Source organism: Zonotrichia albicollis, chromosome 3, assembly GCF_047830755.1.
Source record: "Zonotrichia albicollis isolate bZonAlb1 chromosome 3, bZonAlb1.hap1, whole genome shotgun sequence".
Taxonomy (NCBI): domain Eukaryota; kingdom Metazoa; phylum Chordata; class Aves; order Passeriformes; family Passerellidae; genus Zonotrichia; species Zonotrichia albicollis.
In genome coordinates, this window is record NC_133821.1 from 27,389,345 (window position 1) to 27,414,013 (window position 24,669).

The 24,669-nt window shown below is 40.6% G+C and overlaps 1 protein-coding gene across 2 annotated transcripts; it reads left to right on the forward strand.

The window, feature by feature from the left end:
• Positions 1–9,496: 9,496 nt before the first annotated feature.
• Positions 9,497–17,541, forward strand: SNRPB2 (small nuclear ribonucleoprotein polypeptide B2). 2 transcript variants are annotated; one of them, XM_005497166.4, is made up of 7 exons: positions 9,497–9,630; positions 9,929–10,015; positions 11,757–11,929; positions 13,614–13,754; positions 14,956–15,006; positions 16,546–16,634; positions 17,151–17,541. In XM_005497166.4, the coding sequence occupies exons 2-7, from the start codon at positions 9,952–9,954 to the stop codon at positions 17,308–17,310; spliced, it is 678 nt and encodes a 225-aa protein (XP_005497223.1). In that variant the 5' UTR covers positions 9,497–9,630; positions 9,929–9,951; the 3' UTR covers positions 17,311–17,541. The 2 variants fall into 2 exon arrangements, with proteins under 2 accessions (XP_005497223.1, XP_005497222.1); XM_005497165.4 differs by having other exon boundaries at positions 9,527–9,682.
• Positions 17,542–24,669: the final 7,128 nt, after the last annotated feature.

Sequence of the window (24,669 nt, forward strand, 5' to 3'; positions counted from 1 at the left end):
CTTGTTGAAGTGGTGATCCTGTAGAAACCATCTGGTACGTCCTCTCCTCTGGAAAATCAGCGGGTAAGGGTGGCCGTTCCTCTGGGAATCCAGTGGAAAGACTGCTTGTGGTGTCCCAAACCCCAGGTTATATCCAGCTGGGGTTGCTTAGCTCCTCCCCCCTGGGCGGAGCATCTTGCAATGGGCTGAAATCGTTCTCAGTCATGCGGTGGGTCCTTGATTACCCATTGAACAGAAATGGCTCTCCTCCGGGAGCCATCCCTGAGTCATGTGGCAAGACATTGATGGGCCCGTTAACAGGAGATAAGGAAAAAACGATGCCCCTCCTGGTTTCAGCAACTCTTGAGGATGGGAACAGAATACATTTTTATATTGTAACCTAGGACATAATCCACCTCTTATTCTATTACCATCTATACCCAAACCAATATCCTCTTACATATATACATATATATGTGTATATACATATATATGTGTATATACATACGTACATATATCTAAAATAGAGAATGAAACATTACATTCAGTTCTAGCTTAAAATTAGGTCTCCTTGTGGTACTCAACAGGTTTCCCCATCCTTCTGCATTACCCACCAAGTGGAACCAGGTCCTAGAACAAAACCAATCCCATGGATGGGTTTGCCCCTGCCTGCAGTGGGATTAATGCAAACAGTCTTTCCCAAAATACCTTTCACATGTATTACAGGAACTTTGTCTTATCCCCTGTGTGCAGGGGTTCAGACTGGGCAGGAGCAGGATTGATAGATCCTCGCGTGTTGACCATCCAGGTGGCTTTTGCTAAGTTCAGTTCCCAATTCCTGAAGGTTCCTGCACCAAGTGCCTTCAGGGTAGTCTGAAGTAGTCCACTGCATCGCTCAACTTTCCCGGCAGCTGGTGCATGAGAGGGGATATGATAGATATAATCATATCCATCTATAATGTGAAAAATGCATGTATTTTATGATTGGATTTTCGCAAATATTAAAATGAATATTATATGTGTTGTGTTAGAAAGTAATGCTGTATTAATTTTCTTAAGTACTGTGTTAAATATAGTTTTAGGTTATAAAAATTGTTAAAATAGAAATGATGCTATGTAGGATGCTTTGTTTAACAGAAAGGGCTTGCAGCGAGATAGCAGCCACAGGACACCTAGATCTTTCAGAGAAAGGGAATTTATTGCCTTCTTATCAGAAGAAACAAACTTCTTCCCGGCTTGGAGGCGCTGTTAGGATCAGAAGGAAGATGTTGACACTGACCAGACAGAATCCTGTGTTTGAATGGAATTTATGCATCATGTATCAAGAGTATGAGTTACCTACACACCAGGCTGTAGCTCCCGGGTAGGTGGGGGCTTCTGGGCCGAAGAGGAGTGAGTGACCTGCGAACCAAGCTTGTGCTCCCTAGGCATGTGAGTGGCCCTAGCTGAAGAGTGTGAAAGACATGCAGACAGCCTCACAGGTGAACGGACACCAGAGGCAGCCAGAGTCAGGGCCCTTCTAGGGGGCCTGGTGACACTGAGACCTGGAGGTAAACCCCAAAGCGAAAGAGGGGGCCACAAGGACCTGTGATTTTCTAGCAATAAGGATCCACTTTGTGTCTTGCGAGTGCGAAGGAATGTGTGAAAGTGAATGAGAAATAAAAGTGAGTGAATGTAGACGAATGAAAGTACAGGTAATGTAGATTGTGCATTTTAAGCCTTACCATATCTCCTTGGAGGGAGGTGGATTGTATTGAAAAGCAGTGTGAGAAAAAGGGTGATTTTTTTGGGTGTAAGTAGTTGAAAGAAAAGTGGTATTTAAGTTGTTAGTAAAAAGTGAAAAAGGGAAGCAGGAGACGAATAGATAGAAAATTGAAAAATGAGACAGAAATCCAGTAAGGTAGATACAGGAAAAGAAAAGCAGAAAAAAATTACCAACAGAAATACCCCAAGATAGCACTTTGGGGGTTATGTTAACAAACAGAAATACAACTCCTTGCAAAATATAGGGTATGCAGAAGTTGATGAGAAAAAAAAAAACCACATGCAAACTTGTGAATTATATACTTAAAAAGAGCATTAGAATATTTAACACAAAAGAAAGGAGTTATATATTGATTCAAGGTATGCCTTTAGAGCAGCACATACCTTAAGAGAAATTTAAAAAGAGGGATTACTTAATTAAAGAAGAAAAAGATTAGTACATGAGAAACTTACTTTTGAGGTTTTAGAGGCATTAAAATTACCTAAGAGAGATAGCAATAATACATATTAAAGGACACCAAAAGGTAAAGACCCAGAAATAAGAAGAAATAATTGGCAGATCAAGAAGCTAAAGATGCAGCAGAAAATAGAACTGAAAGAGTTAATATTAACTCCAAAGAAGAAAAATTGGAAATTCCAAAGTTTAGAGAAGCAAAAAAAGGGAATTAAAACAAGATAGGTGGCGAACAAGATGAATCGGGGAAATTGAAACATCTTGATGGAAGACAATTAGATAATAAAACGCTCACTAGGGAATAACAGAGAACATGTATCAAAAAAAAAGCCCGGTGGGATACTCAGGCTTTGTGTGTTCATTTTTTAAAGAACTATGGTTGCACTGAGACTTTTAGAGTAGAAAAACAAGTACCTGAAACATGTATAATTTGCCAAAAGATAAATAAAAGGGTGATGAGAAAAACAATATGAGAAGGTCCTGAGTTAGCTCGTCGACCATTTCAAAGTATCCAAGCAGAAGTTTAGATTTGTTAAACTCTGGATTTATTTCTAAAAACTGTTTAATCCAGAAGAAATGCTGGGGAGGGGGGAGGCTGTAAGAAAATAACATTTTTGAAAGGCAATAAAAGCAAAACGGGGAAAGTATAGAGCTGAGAACAATTTACCTCATCCATTCCCGTTCGTTCCCCCACTCGTTCGCACCACCCCCCTCAGCCCTTGTGCCGGCTCCGGCACAGTCCGTCTGTCCCAGTCCGGCCGCCTGGCCCGCGGCCGCTCCGCAGTTCGTGCCGGGGGTGGTGGTCTGTCCTGCCCTGTGGACCGCAGTTACCGCGCTGATCGAACCGAGGGGGATCCCGTCTGTCCCATCCCCGGCTGCCTTGACTCTGGTCGGCTCCCGCCGCTGCAGCCGAGGTCAGTCGGCAGCTTTGTCTCTGCGGGATCAGCCACCGTGAGCCGTGTGGGGGCTATCCACGCTCCAGCTCGGCCTGCACCAGAACACCCCTCGGGCGATCGCGGCTGCAGACCCCGCCTTTGGAGGACCGAGACTCTTGAGCTGCGCCGAGTCTCCCCGTCCTGCCCTGAGCTCCGTTCCCTTGGTAACCACAGCTCCGGCTGCTCAGGGGAACTTTCTAAAGGAATCACTTTATCGAAACACTAAAAGTTCAGTTAGAAGAAAGCCCTCTCCTGATTCTTCCTAAAAACACGGGAGAAAGGCTATAGAAGATAAAAATCCAAAAAGAATGAGATAAAGAGATTGATCTATTTCCATTAAGAGAGGTTCTCATAGGAGGGGACAGATCAGAGTTTGTAAATGCTCCTTTGACTTCGTCTGAGGTCTGAAATTTTAAGAAATAAATAAAAGGGATAGTTGGAGAATCCCATAGGCATAGATGAACAATTAGGCCAACTTTTAGGTCCAAACATTTATACTTGAGAAGAGATGCGGTTGGTAATGAAAATAATATTTTTCTCAAGAAGAAAAGCAATTAATCAGAGCAACTGAAATAAAAGCTTAAGAAAAAGATAATCCGCAAGGACCCCCAGAGAAGACAAAATGCCAACTGTACCTCCTGAGTGGGGTTAAAATAATGAGGAGGGGAGTAAACACATGAACTGTTATTGTAATTACATGACCAAGAGAATAAATGAGACAGCATATCAAAGGCGAAATGACAAAACAAAAGGTTTTTGAAGGGCAGCTTTTAAAGGGGAAAGAAGAAACTCCAACTAAATAGATAAACAAACCTGAGAGAAAAAGGAAAATGGTCCTAAGTAAGTGGAAGATCTGAAAATCTTTAAATAAATGGGCACATAAAAGAAATAAAGTCATAGGTTCTAATTTTTTTTGGAGACAAATACCATCTGGAGCCTGTGATAACTTTACAAGTCGGAGAATTGGAATTTGTAATAGACACAGGGGCAAAGAGAACCTGCCTGTTAAATGTTCCAAAAGGTTATAGTGTAAGCAAACATATAGTGAAAGTAACAGGGGCAAAAAGACAAAGTTTTACATTTCTAGTCATTAAAGATGTGGTAATTGAAGGAAGAAACTAAAATTTAGGTGGGAGATGTGTTATTGGTCCCAGGGGTAGGTAGCAATTTATTGGGAAGAGTCTTACAAGTGCAATTAAGAATAAGAGTTATATCAGAAAATAGGAAAATGACAGGTAGAGTTTTGAAATTAGGCCAAGAGGATGAAGAAAAAAAAATAAACAAAGAAGTTTGGGCAGAAGAAAGAAATAGGGGAAGATTAAATATCGACCCCATAAGGGTTACAATTGAGAGAGAAGAAAGAGAGAAGTTGAAGTTGAGAGGTAGGTGAGAAACTCTGAGATGCTAGAATGTGAAGTGATGACATCTTGGTGCTAGAAGAGAGTAGAAGTGTGAATGAAGGTTTTTGCACGAAAGGCAGAGAACTATCTTAACACATGGTTGTTAAGGTTATTCAATGCCACACTGGGGTCCGGAAAAGCCTTAGCAGAACAGGCCCTGCTTGAAAGGAAAAGAGGCTAAGTTGACTAGAGAAAGAAAAAGAATGTCAGGAGCACCTGGGGATACCAAGTTTGGGGTTGTCAAGGCTGAGAGGTGTCTGACTGCTCCTTACGAGCGGCGGGGTCTCGGGGGCTGCGGCAGGGACCGATCCACAGAGGTGTCCCGGCGGTGGTGCTGGCAGCAGAGGACACAGGTTTGCCGGCCAGGAGCGGGCTGGCTCCGTGGCGGAACTGCCGGGGGGGCTCCCAGACTGACGGGGTCCCGAGTCCAGGATGGCAGCGTCGGCCCGGTAAGTGGGCCGAGAGAGAGAAGGAAAGAGAAAGAGAGAGAAGAGAGAGAGAGGGCAAAACGAACCCAAGGCAGCCCCCAGGGTCCCCATGCCCGTGGCTGTTCTCCCCTGCTCCGGCCAGCGCCGGAGGGAAGGACGGCAATGACAGCAGGGCTGTGAAAAGAGCGGGAGGGGGCCAGCACTAAAAGATAAAATCAAAGCAGAGACTGCTGACTCTCCAAACCTCACAAAGCGGTTTGTTTTTCTTAAGTAAGAAGTTTTTTGGTTTTTTCTTTTGTGTGTTTTGTTTGCTGCTAACGAGAAGGTTTTTTCCTGAAGAAGAAGAGGCGGCTGTAGAGAAAGCTTTTAGCTAAACCCAGAAAGTTTAGAAGGAAAGCGAATAGTAAAAGTTAATGTAATGGGTTAAAACTTTAAGTTTGTTCATCAAAGCTGACAAAGTAATTCCAGTAAGACTGTTGCAACACCTCCAGTTTGTTTAAGTAAATTTCCAGACTTTAAAGGATAAGGAAGATGAAACCAAAAGACAATAGGTTTCACAAACATTTGTTTATCTGTTTAGTAAACTGTTAATATGGGTGGGGGGGTTGCTATGATTGATAACACAGTATCAGCTTATCCGCTCAGTAAACCTAGGATTCCAGGAACTCAGCAGATTGAACCTAAAAATTCCAGGAATCGGACAAAGGAAAATTACTAACCTTCATCTTCAGACCCCGGGAGGTGGACTATGACCACCTAAACACAAAAGAAGAATACGCAGAATACTACACATCAACCCGGAAGAAGGACTGTATAAGAACTCCACGGAAAATCAGGAGAGTGCGGCGGTGTTAGAGCGGAGAACCTCCTGTCGCCCAGCGCGCCCGGGGCGCTGACTTTGCCTATTATCGCTTGCTCTATCAATTAATAAATTTCATGTTATTTGGACTTCTTAGTCGGTGATTCATTCCCCACCGCAACTAACCTATAACAGTTAATGCAGTATTATCTTTCTTTTATTACTATGCTATTAAGAAGTCCCTTCCAGGTACTACTGAAGCAACGATCAGAATCATGGAAAGAGGGTGGATTCATGCCAGCAGAATCAAAGGACTTGTGAAGAAACCTGAGGAATGGACTATCACCTTTAAACCGGGTGATGCCGAACTGACTTTCCAATGAGGACTGAGTGGTAATAGTTTGAGAAAACCCAGATGATCCAAGAAATGTACAAAGAATAACACTGAATTAAGAAATAAGATAATGCTTATATCACTGGTTTCGAGCACTGCCTGAACAAAACATCTCCTTGGGGGAGGAAAACTTCAGATAGAAAGATCAAGACTAGTTTGTTTTGTATTCTGACCTTAGCCTGAGAATTGCACAAGGGAGAAGGGGAATTGCCATTTCCATTAGTAAAATTTATTTGATGCATTCCAATACTGGACATGCTAGCTGGGTTATAAGTAAATGCTTAAATTGTGAGAGTAATTAGTGTTGTGATTTGCAAAATTTATGCTCTTATTGCAAAAAGTGTAAAAGTACTGACTTGGTTTTGTGGATGGGAATTATTAGTGCCTGTTGAATGAGAGATACCTGAGGAACACTAAGAGACCACAGTTAAAGAGTGTCAAAAACAATTTGCCTAGAAATTAGTTAAGAGAAAGTGACAAGAAAATAGAGGGCAAGACCAGATTGGCCTCTGTATTTCGCCACCGAGAAGATCAAATAAACCTGCTGTGGGTTGCAACCTCACAGGCATGGGAGGTGGGAGTATAAGCCATACTGGACCTCTATTATTCCTGTTTCTGGCACTCATTTGTTGTGTTTTCCCTTTCGGGATACCAGCAAGATCGTGTCACAAATGCTACATAAAGCATCATATAGAATGAAACCTAAGTTCCTCTTTTATTACACACACCTATGTCAACAGCCACTGTTATAACCCATCCAAATTTAGAACTTGTAGGCAAAATAGAGTAAATTATTAGATTACAAGAAACTTAAGAATAAGTGGTAATAGATTTAGAACTGAATGTCCAAAAGGAGAGAGATGGATTTGTTTTAAATTCAATCTTGAAGATACGGTTCAAGATTTCGTAAAAAACAAATAATAAACGAAAAGCTAAAACCAGCACAGCAATCTACCTCTGTATTGACTCCAAATTATCTGTTGAATTGTATTACAAGACTCCAGGCAGTTACAGAAATGGTAGCAAATAAGGCTGCCCAGGCATTAGAGTTAATATTAAGTCAGCTAAGCCAAACAAAAACTGTAGGATATCAGAATAGGTTGGCTTTAGACTATTTATTGGCCAAAGAAGGGGGTGTTTGTAGAAAGTTCAATATATCAGATTGTTGAAAGTTGATGACCACTGAATGACCAATGAAATGTCATTTTAGCAAAAGCAAAAGAAATCAAAGAAGAAAAATATATATGCATATAATAACCCAGGTGCCAGTCCATAAATTAGAAAACAATGTTAAAATCTAGCTGGTGGGGTGATGTATTAGAAGAAATTAAGATCTTTTCATTTTGTGTTACAACTGTTTTTATATTACTTACTTGTGTAATCCCCTGTTTTATTTTGCCAGCATAGTCCAGAAGATGCAAGTAGATAAAAAAATATTGCTCAAGCCAAATGATTTACAAAGAATAAGAGTGGAGATTGTGAAAAATGCATGTATTTTATGATTGGATTTTCGCAAATATTAAAATGAATATTATATGTGTTGTGTTAGAAAATAATGCTGTATTAATTTTCTTAAGTACTGTGTTAAATATAGTTTTAGGTTATAAAAATTGTTAAAATAGAAATGATGCTATGTAGGATGCTTTGTTTAACAGAAAGGGCTTGCAGCGAGATAGCAGCCACAGGACACCTAGATCTTTCAGAGAAAGGGAATTTATTGCCTTCTTATCAGAAGAAACAAACTTCTTCCCAGCTTGGAGGCGCTGTTAGGATCAGAAGGAAGATGTTGACACTGACCAGACAGAATCCTGTGTTTGAATGGAATTTATGCATCATGTATGAAGTGTATGAATATGCAACAGGCTATTGTTCTTAAGGGTTAATCCTTTGTTAACGGGTGTCCTTTTTCCGGGCTCGTGATGCCCAGAAAAAGGTACCCGGACGTCCGTAACTCTTTGTTTTTATTGTCTCATATTGTCTTAATTCAATTTGTCCAAGTTCTTATTACTCTAATTGTGTTACTATTTTTATAACTATTTTATTGCTATTAAACTTTTAAAAATTTTAAAAACAAGTGATTGGCGTTTTTCACATATAAAATGAATATTATATGTGTGGTGTTAGAAAGGAATGCTGTATTAATTCTTTGAAGTAGTGTGATAAACATAGTTTTAGGTTATAACAAAATGTTAAAATAGAAACTATTCTATGTAGGATACTTTTTTTCCGAAGAAAGGACTCGCACTGAGATAGCAGTCTGTCCTGGTTTAGGGCAAATTTGTTAAAGAATCTGCAAAGGAGGGCCCCTCCAGAAAGCAAAACCCACACGGCCCCTCCCCCTAACCGGTTCGGGAAAAAATTCCTCGGAGAGAGGAGGAAAGAACCTGTTTATTTGACTGGCCCAGCATCCCCCAGCACACAAAATGAACAATACCCAATGACACCGCTTTGAGAAAGATGGCAAAATCAGAAAGTCTCTTTCGGGGGTGGTTGCTCTGTTCTCAGTCCCTCCGGCGCTGGGCCAGCTGCTGCAGTCGAACCTTCGGTGTTCCCGGGTCCCGGTCCGGAGCAGGTTCGAGATGGTCACAGAAACAGGAGAGGAGAAACAGTCCAGGAAGCAATGTGGACTGTTTAGCTAAACTAGCTAATAAGCAGAGGCGAAAGCAGAGCAGAAGCAAGAGCAGAAAAAGAGAGCAAGCAAAAGCAGCAAGCTGAAGCTGGAAGTGAAAAAACAGCCTTGTGTACCGCTTGTCTCTGTGTCCCTGATAAGAGAACCCCAAACAAAACTTCCACTCTTCAGAGCCGGTCTTAAAGGCACAGAACAGATGAATGGGGATATACAAGCATCGTAACGTCACCCCAGGACACAGTCACGGGACACTTAAATCTTTCAGAGAAAGGGAATTTATTGCTCCACTATCAAAAGAAACTAACTTCTTCCCGCCTCGCAGCAGAGGATGATGCCGTTTGGCTTATGAGGAAGAAGTTGACGACGACCAGAGAGAATCCTGTATTTGAGTGGAATTTATGCATCATGTATGAGGTGCATGAATATGCAACAAGCTATTGTTTTTAAGGGTTAATCCTCTGTTAACGTGCGTCCTTTTTCGGGCTTGCGCTGCCCAGAAAAACGTACCCGGACGTCCGTAACTCATTGTCTCTATTGTCTCATATTGTTCCAGTTCAAATTGTCCAAATTATTATTACTCTAATTGTATTACTATTTTTATAAGCATTTTATTACTACTAAACTTTTTAAAATTTTTTAAAATTTTAAAAACAAGCGATTGGCGTTTTTCCCGTACAACACTTTCATCCCGCCGCTCTCGGGCCGCGCGTACCCGCCCCTCCCCATCGGCGCTATCGGCATTCGGCGCATCGACTGCTCTGGGAGTGGCTTTGCTGCCTGCGCTGCGTCCCGGCAGGGCGGGAAGCGTAGGCCGCCATCGAGAGCGGAGGCCGGACAGGGGAGGGGAGGTGAGGGGTGGTGAGGGGCTCTGGGACCCGGGGTCCAGGATCTGAGATCCAGGTGAGAGCAAGAAGGGGCTAGCTCGGGGCTTCTTCTCTGGAGTTCCTGTCCTGCCGTCGCAGCCCTCTTCCTCCCGGAAAGGGCCGGAGCGGGGCGGGTGTGTGGCCTGCGGGCGGGCAGACATGTAGACAGACAAGCCGCCCCCCACTCGCGGTGCCGCTGCTCGGGGTTGTGAAGTGTCGCCGGCGTTGGCAGCTGTCGCGGCCGGGGGTTCGCTAACGCCTCTCCTGTGTGCTCTGCCCGCAGGCAGTTCGCGGGTGCCGCCGAGAATGGACATCAGGCCGAACCACACCATCTACATCAACAATATCAATGACAAGATCAAGAAGGAAGGTACGAATGGCTGCCGATCGCTTCTGGTTGTCCAGTGAAGCCTGGTCATTCACTTGCACACGGCACTTGTCTTACAAAGGGGCTTTTAGGAGCTCCCGGAGGTCTCTGAAGTGCTGAGCAGGAGATCATTATCCAAGCTCTGGGCAAACGCTTTCTTGTAATGAAACAGTAGCTAAAGCAAACAAATTCACCTCCCACTAGATCAGGTTGCTGAGATCTCCCTACAGCCAGCCCAGTCTTGAACGCTTTTAGCGATGGGGAGTCCACAGCCTCTCTGGGAAGTCTGTTCCAGTGCCTCACCACCCCGACAGTAAAGGATATTTTCCCAATATTACATCTCAGCCTCCTCTCAGTTTGAAGTCATTACCCCTTGTGCTGTCGCTCCAAGCCCTTGTATATAGTCCTTCTCCATCTTGTAGGCTCCCTTCAGGTACTGGAAGGCCAAAGATCACTCCTAAGCCTTCTCTTTTCCAGGCTGAACAACCCCAAAACTCTCAGCCTTTCCTCATAGGAGAGGTGCTCCATCCCTCTAATCAACTCGGTGGTCTCCTGGCCTTGCACCCACAAGCTCCATGTCCTTCCTGTGCTGCGCACCCCAGATCTGGATGCAGCTCTGCAGGTGGGGTCTCACCTGAACGGGGCAGAATCCCTTCTCTCACCGGGTGCTGCCCACTCCGCTTTGGATGCAGCCCAGGACATGGTTGGTTTCTGGGCTGTGAGTACGCATGTCCAGCCCCTTCTCCACCATCACCCCAAGTCTTTCTCAGTGCTGCTCTCCATCCCCTGTCCATCAGCCTGGGTTGATGCTGGGGGTTGCACTGACCCAGGTTTAGCACCTTGCACTTGGTCTTGTTAAATCTCGTAGGGTGTTAAACTACCTGTTAAGATTACAAATTACTTTCTGTTTTAATACAGGTCTTAAAGTAATTTTTAGGGAAAGTGTTTTGATAGAACACCTTTTTTTAATAAAAAAACCATATAGTTAATATAGTTAGTCAGGAGCAGGTGGAGAAAATGACAGTGGACTGATATTACCAAGTCTCAATATCAATAAAGAAGAGACAGCATTCTTATATTGCTAAAATAGTTAAAATGTAAGGGTTTTGTGTTAGAATGATTACACAGTACCTATTATTTATTTAGCTTGATTTGGATAGTACTAAGGTTTAATTTGGCATGTATTCAGGTAATGGTAGATAATTAAAATAATCCAATGCAGCCATAAGCTGCAGTAGTCTCATACAAAAATAATAATTTGGATCCAGAATATGGGTGAGAAAATTGATTAAATGGTTACAACCAAAATTTCCAACTTTTTTTAGCCTTTTAGCCTATTTTGCTGCATTCTTGTTTTGCATCATATCTCTTTACTGCTGCTTGTTTCAGTTTTGATTTTCTGATCAGTCCAAGATGGCTGTCACGCATCATACTTGTGTGTGCATATACCTGTATGAAAATACGTTTTTACATACCTTTATGTAATTGTGATTCCCTTGGAATGGTAGAATGGATGGCATTACAACTTCTTCACTACCTGAATCCTTGAGGTATGAAGCCGAATGTTGCACACCAGTTTACAAAACACGGACAAATAAACTTGTAATGATGTAACAGTTTTGACAAACTCATGTGCTTGCTGTGTGAGCTAAAGCTTCTAAAAAACATTGTTCCCATAGGACAGCAGACTCAGTAGAAGTTTGCATATAACCTGTTATAATCTGTTTTCTCCCTTGGTCCCCAGAGCTGAAGAGGTCCCTGTATGCGTTGTTCTCGCAGTTTGGTCATGTGGTCGACATTGTGGCTTTAAAAACTATGAAGATGAGAGGACAGGCATTTGTTATATTTAAAGAACTTGGATCATCTACCAATGCTTTGAGACAGCTACAAGGCTTTCCGTTTTATGGGAAACCAATGGTAAGCTATTTTGTTACCTTTGTAAAGAAGAAAAATACCCTGATGGTGTGATACAGTGTTTTTGGTACTTGCACCTTGGGAATGACCTCTCCTATGTAGTTGTTACCAAAGGATTACTCCGGTCACATCCTGATGAGTATCTACATTTGTGCAAGCTGGAGGGATGCTGAAGAGACTGCAGTTACAACACACACACTTTGAACTTAACATGGGGGACTTTTTGTTTTTCTATGCTGGATTAAAGTTTTTAAGATCTTAAATACTTTCATTTTACTCATCATGTCTTCCATTGAACCAATTAAATGAATTCTGAAATATTATTGAAATTAGATTAGTTTTCAATTACTTTATGTAGAGTAACATTAACTACTGTTAGATTGGTAATGTATAGCTAGAATGTGATGCTTCCTTTTTGAGGTAACAGTGAGAAGGGTGAAGATCTCCCGTTTGCTTTCCAGATGTGACCACTGATTTTTTCATTTTTAAATTGATGGCTAGTTCTGCTTGACAGTAGATCACCAAACCAAGTAGCTGTACTTCAGAATAACTTTGGTAAAGTTCAGTACTTCAGTAAATACAGTGCTGGTTGATAGAACATGATTTAGTAATGTGCTTCGTGTTATGCAGAGCAGCACAGTTGACCTGCTTTGTTCTTGCCTGCTTGGACAATTAAGCACCTCTTAATTCTGCGGCTGTTGGTAAGGTGTAACAATACATGCAAATGGCCCATGACTTCAGCAATAGATGGGTACAATTCTACTGGTTCTCAGCTTATGGCTTAGAGCAGTTGTGCTGCTGAGCCGCAAGCTATTTATTTGCCTTACCACCTTCAGATTCTCTAATTAAATCCTTAACACAGAATTTTGCAAACTCGTTCTGCCATTTATCCTTAAGGAGTTTTGTGCTCAGTAGAACTCAATAAGAAATAAAAGGATTGAGGCTTCATAAGCTTTCAAATGTACTTCCATCTTTGAACATTGCCTGCAGCATGTATACTCTAAGCGCTAAACAAAAGCATTAAAAAAATCTTAAGCTGTTGTGTAGTTTTGTATTGAGGTAGTCTCTGATAGGAAAAACAATAAGATTGTATGCATAAATAATAATGTTGCACACTGGTATAGTTATACCTGCATCTGCTTAACCTTCAGCTGTAGGAGGCCTTTGTCAAAAGAACAGCAGCATTTATGCAATCCTGTTGGGATTAAGGTGAATACTTGCCTTTTCTGTTTAAGAAGTTTTGGTTTTTGCTGAATTTACGTTTCTGCAGAAATCTGAGAAATCACTTTAAAATTTAACTTCCTTTAAAATGGGACTGAAAACTCACAGTTTTAATAGAAGCTAGTGCCGATTTTCTCAGTTGTTCTCTGTGTAGCTCAACTGTATCTCTCTGTAGGTGCTACCTTGACAGATGTTAAAAAGTTGTTGTTAGATAAAATAGAGTTCTGATTTCAATGAGCTAAAATTAGTAATTTGTATATTCGGGTTTTTTCTTAGACTTCTGTAATTGTGTTCAGAAAAAAACTATGAGAATTGGTTACTTTCTAAGTGTACCTACACTTTTTAACAATGTTACTAGAATAAAAAGTTTCTGCAAAAAAAAAGGGTAAACACACAGTTAATGTAAGTGGTGCAAAATGTTCTGTATTATTAACTGTAGAATATACTCTGTTTTTCTTTTAAAAAGCGTATTCAGTATGCAAAAACAGACTCCGATATCATTTCTAAAATGCGCGGGACTTTTGCTGATAAGGAAAAAAGAAAGGAAAAGAAAAAAGCTAAAACTCTGGAACAGTCAGCAAATGCACCAAATAAAAAGGTTATCCAGGTAAGCTGCTTCTCTGTTCAGAAAAAAAAAAACCAAACAAAACACAAAACCCCAAACAGACAAACAAACAAACCAAGCAAACAAGAGAAAAAATTCCATTAAAAAAAAAAAACCTACACAAAAGCTATTCTAAATAATTCTTTTAAGACTTGATATTGTCTTTTGTTTCTTTTCAACTCCCTAAATTGGGGTCTGTGGGTTATCTAGAGCTCTTGAGCATTTACTAGAAGTTGAAGGAGAGGGAGCTGGTTATGTAGCCTTGCTGTTCCTTTTTTTATCCTCCTTTGCTATTATCAGATGAAAATAAAGATGGAGGGCAAACGTACAACAAACCAAAGTAGAAACTAGCCAAAAAAAAGGAGAATGGGCTTATCTTTAGTACTGGCTTCAAGTGCTCAACCAGCTCTTCTCTTCAGTGTTTTAATTCCATGTTGCCTAATAAGGACAGAAGAATAGTAAATGAGAAGAAGAGAATTCATTTATGTTAGATATTACATGTTCCACGTTAGATTAACAGGAATTAGGTTGGAATTTATCTCCACTAAGGGTTGGTTTGCCTAAAGTAACAACATTTAGTAGCTTTTGTGCTGGAGTATAGCAGAAAACATCAAAAAACCTGACCAGATCCCCCGAGTTTATATATTGGACATGATATTCTGTACTATGGAATGTGCCTTTGGACAGTTTTGGTCAGCTTTCCTGGCTCCCTCCTGGCTTCTTGTGCGCCTACTCGCTAGCAGAGCATGTGAAACTGGAAAGTCCTTGATACAAACAATCACTCGTTATCAACAACCAAAACATCAGTTCGTTATCAGTGCTACTCTCATATTAAATTCAAACCACACTGTACTAAGAAGAAAATTAATTCTATCCCAGGTGAAACCAGGATACTTGTCTAGGCCTTCATTTTCAAAACTACTTTCTCCCTGTCTACTAAATAAAATTCTGTAATGTGGAGAAATACTTGAGTCAGCCATTAGATTGATCAGGTGGTACTGATGTTATTTCTTTTGATTGCCTGGTTTTGGAGCCAAGCAAAATTCACAGGATCTGTTCCCTTTGAGAAGTATCTCATAGGCACCCAAATGTTCTTGGATTGCAGCTCAAAAAAAACCTTTAACATATGTCTTGAATTGGTGATATGTGCTTGTTTATTTCTAATGGAACACCTTTGTAAAACTATTTTGTACTTACTTGCTAGGGAGCAACACAGAATTCAGCCAGTGCCTCAGGGACTACACCACAGAATCAGGTAATGCTTTTTATTTTTATCACTAAAAGCACTAATGTTTATAATTATTCTCTATGAATATTAGTTTGTTACGCATGGAAATGTGAGGATTTATTTTACAGCTTTATTTTTGTCCTATGAGATATTTGTCTAACAGCTACATGACAGTAAACAAGCAAAACAAATCCCTTTTTTACTATATCTGGTAGACGGGAAATGAAAATCTGCAGTTTCTTATTACTATACAGAAAACAGCACAATTACAAAATCATAGTGGATTCTTAAATTTGGACTGTGCTTAGTATCAGTTGAAGGATTCTTAATTTTTTTTTTCCATTGCTCATAGGTTCCCTTTAGCTTACTTTTTTCTGGCAGCAGATAAAGAAAAGGAGGACAACATGGGATGCCAAAATATCTGCCTAAAAGCCTTATTTCAGGAGTTTGAGGGTTCTCTGCTCACTTCTTCCTTTTTCTCACAAGTGTCTTACTTTCCAAAGGATTGTGTGGAGATGTAGGAACAACTCCCTACACTTCATTCATCTTGTCTGCTCAGTGACCTTCTAAATGATTCATGTTAGAAGTGAAGGTGGTAAAGAGCCAGGGTTTACAGGAGAGCAAGTACCATAGAAGAATATCTTGGTCTGCCCTGCCCTGCATCTTTCTTGAGTACTGCCACTGCATACATAATCAACAGGGGAAAAGGTCCTGCTCCCTGGATTTTCAGGCACAATATGTGCATGTCAGTTTGCATCAAAGCACAGCACTGAGTGTTTGGGTATTCCTTTGAACATCAGAAGTTTATTTCCTAATGGCACTACCTAGAATATTTCCATCAGTAGAAGGAGATTGTTCTGCTGAGGCTTTTTATTTGGCACTGCTTTGAAGATGTTTGAAGTTGGGGTGTCCAGTTTATTTTTAGATTTATAATTTACTTGATGACTTGAAGATTTCAGTATCAGCAGATGACTACTCAGCCTTGTCTGTGGTGAGTGGCTACAAATTCATATTAGCAGGCTAATCTGTTACAAGACTAAAGCTCTAAATCTAAAGGGGTTTCTAATTACATTTTAATTGAGCTCTGTAATAAAACCATGTGAATTTTGTGAGTTTTGATTGCCCAGAGATACTCAGTATTTTGTTTGTACTGCAGGTAAACAGGGCTTGGCTACCCTCTGCTTTCTGGAAGGATGCGAGTCCTTCATACATTCTACCACTGCCTTACAGGTGTTTTGAATAGCTCTGCAACCACTGCTGTGGCACCTGGGTGCAGAGAGTACTGCAGTGTCAGCTCTTGACTAGTTGAGTTTAAATGTGACATCTAAGACAATATGGTATTGTGATTTTTGTGGAAGTAAGAACCTCTCCAAATTAATATATGTGTGTAAAAGAATGAAGGGGCTCTGTCTGCATATTGATAAAGGTGTGGTGAAGCCCAGATAGAATGCTATGAGCAAAACTAAAGGAATGTGAGTCTAAGTTCAAATAATCATGCAGACAGATGCACAGGAACTGTATGCAACTATGTATAGTCTTCTGAGCTTTGATCTTCTGTTGTTGCAGGTGCCTGATAACCCACCAAACTATATCCTTTTCCTTAATAATTTGCCTGAGGAAACAAATGAGATGATGCTGTCCATGTTATTTAATCAGTAAGTTTTGAATAGAAATTATTTCTCCTTTGAATTCTTCTGTAACCTGTGTGATTTTTCTCAGTTAACAAGCTCACTTCTTAGCAATGAGAGTTTCTTCTGAAGGTATTTTAGCTGTTAGCCTTACTGCCAAGGTTACAGATGTTGGTTCTGATGACTTGGTTCAGAAAGCAAATCTGACCTTTTTCGTAGCTGGTTTTGATTGTGTGGTTTATCTGCTATCAATTTGCATTGGATTCAAGCTGGTGACTGTAACACTAAAGTCCGTAGGACAGCAGGAGCCGTTTTAAAGCTAGTTAGATTGCTTCTGTATGTGTACAGCTCTAATTAAACTGCTTCCACATAATATTTCTTAATTGAGACATAGTTCTAAGGATAGAACATGTAAAACCCTTCAATTTAAATCTTCCATTAGCGATAACTATTGCACTAGTAGATGCTTCTGATAAGAAGCTACTGAAGAGAGCTGTATTATTGAGGTTAGGAGTATTTTTTGACTCTCACTTTATTTTAAAGGTTTCCCGGATTCAAAGAAGTACGCTTAGTGCCAGGGCGCCATGACATCGCATTTGTGGAGTTTGAAAATGAGAACCAAGCAGGGGCTGCTCGAGACGCTCTCCAAGGATTCAAGATCACTCCATCTCACGCCATGAAAATCACTTATGCGAAGAAATAGCTATATGATCCTATAAAGGACTTCTGTGGACAGGTGTTTTTTTTAAAAACACTGATACTCTGGTCAGCTACCATGTTTGCTGTTCCCTGCAGAAAACATAAGACTCAAATAGAATTGCCACAATGACCAGGGCACATGTAAAATTTTCACAGATCACCCGGATAGTAACTTTTTCTGTTGAAGTGCTAATTTTTATAAAATAAAATATAAATATGCTGGTTTTGAGCCATATTTTTTCCTCAAGTCTGTCTCATTATTGATTAGCCTTGCAGGGCTTTATTCAGTTTAGGAGCTTTTAAGGTGAGCCTTGTTTCTCAGAAGTGAGTGCTAAAAATAGCTTTCTTTCCAGAGCAAAAGTGTGATCAGGGATGCTGAATGCCAGCATAAATACAGAATAAATACAACATTCAACCTCATTATCAAGGGGACAGCTGTTTTTCACTTAGGAAATACAGCTTATTATTAGTGGTTTTTCTCCCCAGGTACAGTTAGAAATTGATTATAGTTTGGCAGTAATGCGATTCAACTTGGTTTTGTCTTGGTGACTGGCAGTAGAAACAAGTCCTGAGAGGAAACATAAAAGTTTCAGATTTTTAGCCAAGCTTTTCTGAAATACATGACCTAATGCTTCTGGGTTTCTCAAGGTTTGATTTACTTTATTTTTTCTCATTTGCTAAAAACTTTATAGGTTTTGTGTGACAGGAAGTGCATTGGATGCAGTGAAGTAATCAGATACAGTATTGTGAATTGTAACTGTTCTAAATATTTCAGAAAAAAAAAATCACTTTAGAAAGTTGTAGGGTTTTGTGTCTGCAACATAAGCCACCTTTATTTGCACAAGACTTAGAAAATTGAAGTTTCATCTGCTCCCAGACTACATTGCAAAATTATGTCTGTTTCACAGTCATTTCAATTACCGTCCTATCTCCTTTTATGTACTTTTTAATTCTTTTTGGTGATTTTGTGTATGTGTGTTTTCACAAGTATTCTAATACTTGCAAATGAAAATCATTCCAATGTGTCTGTAAGAGCAGTCATTCCATCATAACCTTGGATTTTTCCTGCTGCAGTCATAAATTTATAGATAATAATTATGCTGTCCTGTCCTCCCACTAGTTTGTGTGCACATGACTACCATTGTTTTTCACCTTTATTCACTTTAAGGGTTTGGAGCCTGACTGCTGTGCTGTTGTAAAGGGGACCTTTTAAGTCAGCCTGTGGCCCTGTTTGAAGGTCTGGGACCTTCAAACCCTCAACAGAGTTCAGCTAGGTAATGAAAAGTGAAATGGTTGCTGTCCTGGAATGACCTCTGTGTTTCGCTCTGACTGCATCTCCCTGTGGAAGGGGTCTTGCCTGTACAAGTATGCAGTGCTTGAGTTCTTAGATTTTGAATTTTAATTAATGACTTGAAAAGTCTTTTTACTGCCTTGCACAGCTCCCTAATCAGTTGTTACATTGCATCCATCTGCTATCATCCCAGTAGGTCCTTTCTGTAGGCGGGAACAGGGGAATCTCTGCCACTGAGGATTTTTGGTCGACAGAAGATTGTGCTTGTCAGGGAGCATTTGTGAAAATTAAGGACGGGAGTATTAAGAAGGAGGTAATTTCATTTGCTTCTTACCAGGGTCTGACTTAATTTTCATTCTCAGACTTTGCTTGAAGTATGATTAAGGCTATGGACAGCGCTAGGAGGGCTTAGAATGTTTAAATAATACAGTTGCTGATTAAAATATTAATACAGGGTGGTTTTGGGAGGAGATTCAGCTTTATGAGTCGGTCCTGAGGTTTTCCCCCTGCCTACAGCTCCTCTGGTGGGATGGATTGTTGCCATAGCCCCTTTCTATTAGCCTGGTGTGTTTGTCCAGGTGTCTGCCTCTTCCATAAAAGGTGGGGATTGCTGGACCTGGCATATACTCAGCAAGTGCTGCAGCAAAGAAAAGTGACACAAAGTGTTTATTTGATGATTTTACTTTTGTGTCTCAGATTAATGTGTCCTCTCACAACTGGAATTTTTATGGAGAAGCTTACCAACAAGAACCTGTGTACTGATGATGACTGTGTCTGTAAGTAAATTTGGTTTATCTTTGAGGACAAAATAGTTTAAAAAATAGTGGTGAAGGGAAAACTACTTTTCTTGTTTAGCTCTGTTACATATTTGCCTTGTCAACTGGCTATGTAGAATGCCACATGCATTTTACATAGTTTTACCAAAACAATGGGTTTTGTAAGGCGACATTTTTCACTTAAGTGAAAAGTGTAAAGAGCGATTCTAACTTTCAGTGCTGAAATTGCTTCTGAAGCTGTTATTTTGGTTACTGGAAAATGCACAAAACAAATTCTTGAAGACTAACTGTTTCAAGATAACCTACTTTTATGTAGGAACATTGTGGTGAAAACAAAGGGTCATACAGAGACATCTACTGATCTCAGCTTATTTTGCAAATGTGACTTTAAGGATCAGACTCTTTGTTCACATTTAAAATAGTCTATAGCACATCTTGACCATCTGTGTGCTGCCTGCTCCAGCAATATCTCCTAAAGGAACTGTTACAAATAGAGCTAGTGTTGCACCACCAGCCTTCCATCTGCAAATCAAAATCCAGTCTCCTCACAGCTCTGTGACCTTCTCCGAAAGCACTGGCAATGTTTTTGCCTTGCTTTCATATCCTGGGTTGACTATATGATGCTTTTATCCCCAGTCGTCTTGTTCTGTTTATGCTGAATAATAAGTTTTGCACCTTTAAGACTTGTTCCAGAGAGTGAAGGAGAGAGAGAAGAAGCACGCAGTTTGTTTTCAGACACTGCACTCACTCCTCCACATTCCTGCTCCTGGACTGTGTTGTCTGTGGATGAACAGACAGCGGGACAGAGCTCTCCTTTGCTTTTGGTTAGTTTTAGCTAGCTGAGACAAAGAAGTTCCCTGGACTGTAGTTTTTTTTCTTTTTCCCCTTTTCTTTAAACCTCTTGAAACCTGCTCTGGACTGAACACCCAGAAGAGCATCAGCAGCTAGCACCTGTGGCCCACCGGGCTGGGCCTGGCCCACAACATTTCCAGCACCAGAGGAACTGATAAGAGACTGAGTGAGCTGAACTGCAACCCGGGGAGGAGACTTTATCAGTTTGTCATCTCTTTTAGAGCAGCAAAGATTTTTATTGTTTAATATTTAAACAATATGAACAATAAAACTTAAACATTTAATATTTGAATGTTTAGGTTTTATTGTTTAATAAACATTTTCTCCAAAGAAGTATTTTCTCCCAGACCGGTTAAGGAGAGAGGCCGATTGAATCTGCTTTCCTAGAAGAACCCCTTTAGAGATTCTCTCCCAAATTTGCTCTGAACCAAAACAGCCTTACACCTTCAAAGCCCAATATTGGTGTAAGATGGGCTCTCTTTGGAAGGGGTTGCCATTTAAATGAGGAGATCTGATGCCCAAAGTTGAACAATGAATCATCACGCAGTGCAAATGACATTGTGTGAAGGAATGTCTGATGGGGAACTTGATGGGGAAAACCACTAAGGGGGACACCTCTTACATTGGAGAGAAGCCTAAAAGATAAAGGGTTCGGGGGCCTCTGTGTGTCCAACCTCCTTTTATTTCAGAGTATTTTTTCCTCCCAAAAAGGTAACTTTCACTGTCAGAATCAATGTATGCCATTAGCTACAGACCTTGCTATAATAAACCTTTCGGTCTGTGGACCTCTCTCAGGATCCTTTTGTGCAGCACTTGGGGTAATCCATGTGTGTTGGTTGGTGTTTGAGCATTAAATATCAATAGGTTGTTTTTGGTTTTTTTTCTCAGTGCTGAATACAACGGGCTGAACACAATATGCTGTATGCACATCAGAGTGTGGTGTTGGATTGCCCGCCTTCCCTCAGGCACTTAAAATTGGCCATTTGCTGGCTGAGTACTCTGGTTACCAGGAAGCAGATGTTCTGCAGCAGCTCCCTGTCTCCTGTTTCCAATGGGCAGCTATGTGGGATACACTGGATACACTGCTCTGATGCAGATGAGCAAAAGAGTGTGATAATTCCCTGCGGCAGAATCCAGATTTATGTAGGCAGATAAGGTAATAGCAGGAAGGAAGCAACATGCTCTGGAAGTATTTTCCCTGCCAGAAGTTTTCAAGCAAAATACTGGGATTTATTTTCTAGTCAGCAGTTCTCTAAGTGTACAGTCTAAGTCATCCTTTTCATGTGGGATTAGGAATTGTTTAAGGATAAAGGGTTACATATGACTAACCATTCCAAGTATTGGATTGTAGGAATACAAAAGAAAACAAACAAAAAAAGGAAGATAAATGAGTTTGAAATTAAGAGAGAAGGAGGTATTGTCTAATTAATTTTAAGAATTCAAGGCGGCAACAAATTATCTGAGCTGTGCAAAATGAGTCAAAAGACAAAACACCTCTTTCTTTTCCAGAGTCCTTTGAATCAACTATGGCGTACTTTGTGTATATTATAACATATTCACTTACCTTTGAAGTGCAATAAAAGAATGTTAATTCTTCAGTAATCTCAAAACATTTTTCCTCTTACCTCTCTTTTTCAAGATAATAATTTCTTTTGTGACTAGCACTGAGAGCAAGCAATCTCTTGGCTTCTACCAGGGAAAGCTGACAGGAGGAAACCTGGGCACCCTCTCTAAACACACACTTCCTGTAATAGATATTTGTGAAACAAGCAACCTTTCTTCAAAACAAGAACATTTCTATTTATAGAGAGTGATTTGGGATGAGGACACAGTCCCACACAGGATTTGTTCTTTAGAAATTTTTTGTGTGCATACATTTTGTTACTTGTTAGTAAAGCTGATAGCCTTTGTATTGCTCGAAGTCTCTGTGGTCTAAGTAAGCCATGTATGGCATTAGATGTGTGACCTTGGTGTGAATTTTCCTGCCACAACCTTACACCATGTATTGGCTATTAAAAATTCCTCCCTTGGATGAGCTATCTGTGACTTGCTGGGATAAATCTTACAGTTGTAAGAGTTATCTAACAATCGTGAAAACACCAGCAACTGAATATGGGCTTTAGCAGTGCATCAAAAAGAGCTTCTTACCTGTTGTATGTGTTGGTACAGGTTATTTTCAAGCTGAAACCATGGCTCTAAGCCAGGGGAAAACAATCACTTGGATTGGAAGGGACCCTTAAAGTCCCCATCTAGTCCAAACCCGCTGCAAAGACCCGGGACGTCTTCAACTAGAGGTGGTCGCTCAGCATTCTGTCCAACCTGACCCTGAATGTTTCCAGGGATGGGGTATCCACCACCTCTCTGGGCCACCTGTGCCAGAGTTTCACTGCCCTCATTGTAAAAAACTTCCTTATGTATAATCTAAATCCACCTATGTTTTGTCCTATCACAACAGGCCCTGCCAAAAAGTTTCTCCCCATCTTTCTTATAAGCCCCTTTCAGGTATTGAAGGGCTGCTGTAAGGTCTTAATGTGTCCATTTTAAACAGGCTGTATGGTGGGAATGCACCCTACACCTCAATACACATTGGAAGCTGTGAGTACCAAGACAGCACCTGTGGCAGTGTTTGCAAACAACAGGCAAAATACTTTAAATTTCCCTGTGGCTATGAATAAAAATTATGAGGTGAAATTTAGCAATTGCTGGTGGAAAATGTGAGTTTTTTCTCAAAGCATTGTTTCATATCATTGGTTACAAATATTAACATATCCAATTCTACTTGGATGTGGAAGATGCAGCTCTATACTTCACAAGATGAAGCTTTATATGCATAATATATATATATATATATACATGTCTCCACAAAGATGCCATCCTTTTCAATCACAGTGCAGTGGAGGAGCTCCAGGCCAGAACTGGACATTCTGTGGTATAAAATAAGACCAGTGTTTGTAGTCCTTAACATTGCACTTAATCCTTAACTCAAGTTATGAAAAAAACTTGCAGACATAGCTGGTTTCAGCTCCTGTTTGCTCTCTAACCAGCTTGTATGAGCTATGGATACTCTATATAAACGTGGATACTATATGTGGACAGCAAAACAACTAAGAGGAGAATACTTCCAATGCAGGATGCATACACCAGGGAGTAGGTATACATCTATTATCCTTTTAGATGTTGCACAAACGGCAATGTTCGGAGTCTCACAGAAAAACAGCTTGCTAGTACTTCTTTGGCAGCCATTGTGAGAGAATGTGGGCAGTTCCTCTTTGCCTTTTCCCTGGCTGCCATTAGAGACCCTGTTCAAAATGACCTTTCTGTACAGAAAAATAACTCAGCAAGCTTGAAGGGGGCATCAGAATCTGTCTTTGCTACTTGAAATTCTGAGGAAGGTAGTATAAGGGTTGACTTTGTGATATCCATAAAGCATTTGGCTGTGAAGGAACACTGTAGTGGCAAAGCTTCTTGTCTCCTGAATTCAGTCTCTAATGGTCAGCTGTTGGATGGTCTCCAACCCAGTGTAGCTTTATAGCACCTTTTGTCTGCACAATGTCACAGGTACTTGTGTAAAAACTGTCATCACATAAACACTGATGACTTGTGCTACAGTCTGAACTCAGGTATGATAGGCTAGATAAACTTACAGCTTCATTATATGACTTTTGCGTAGGATCATTTTTTGAAGTTGCATAGAGCACTGTAACTTTATCTGTTAGTCTGCTGCGGTGTTGTACAAGGAATAAAGCAATTCTCGACGTCTTTGTCCATGGCATATCTGACAGCAATCTCTAACTGTGTAAATGCTCCACAGAGAAGGCATGTTGAGTAGATTCTTTGCACAGGGGATGGTGTGTGTGCTCAGAAGCGTGGAGATGTTGAGTCTGACATGGTCTTCTTACTCTAGAGAAGATCCACTATGTGTCTCAATTATAATTTATTCACTTGAATCAAAGCAGCACTTTATTTTTTTCAGAATGGTTAACTTAAAATTCCCATTGCTAATGGTAATTACTACAAAAGAAAAAATGAGACTCTTGCATTTAGAGGAAAGTCTCAGTTTCCACCCTTTACAAATATAGGGAAGTATGGCAATTTTAGCAGCACTGACATTAAAGGTAAATTATCCTGGATGTGTCTGATGAAATCTGGGGTTAATGGAGAAGGGAGAAACGGCAGGGGAGCACAGGATGTCTGTAGGGACCTTCTGAGCGCTTGCAGATGACAGCACTATTAATGTGAAATTGACAGTTATAGATCAATAGCTTTGCAACTGACCTTGCATCTGCTTCCTGCATTTCACATTCTTAGGTGAAGCTCACTTCCAGAAGAGCACAGCTTGCCATTCAGACCCCTCAGTGTTCACGCTGTACCTGGCTGAAATAAACAGGAACCGACTCTCAGGAGGAAAGGAGAGTCAATATTATGCCAGGAGGCATTGAAGGGT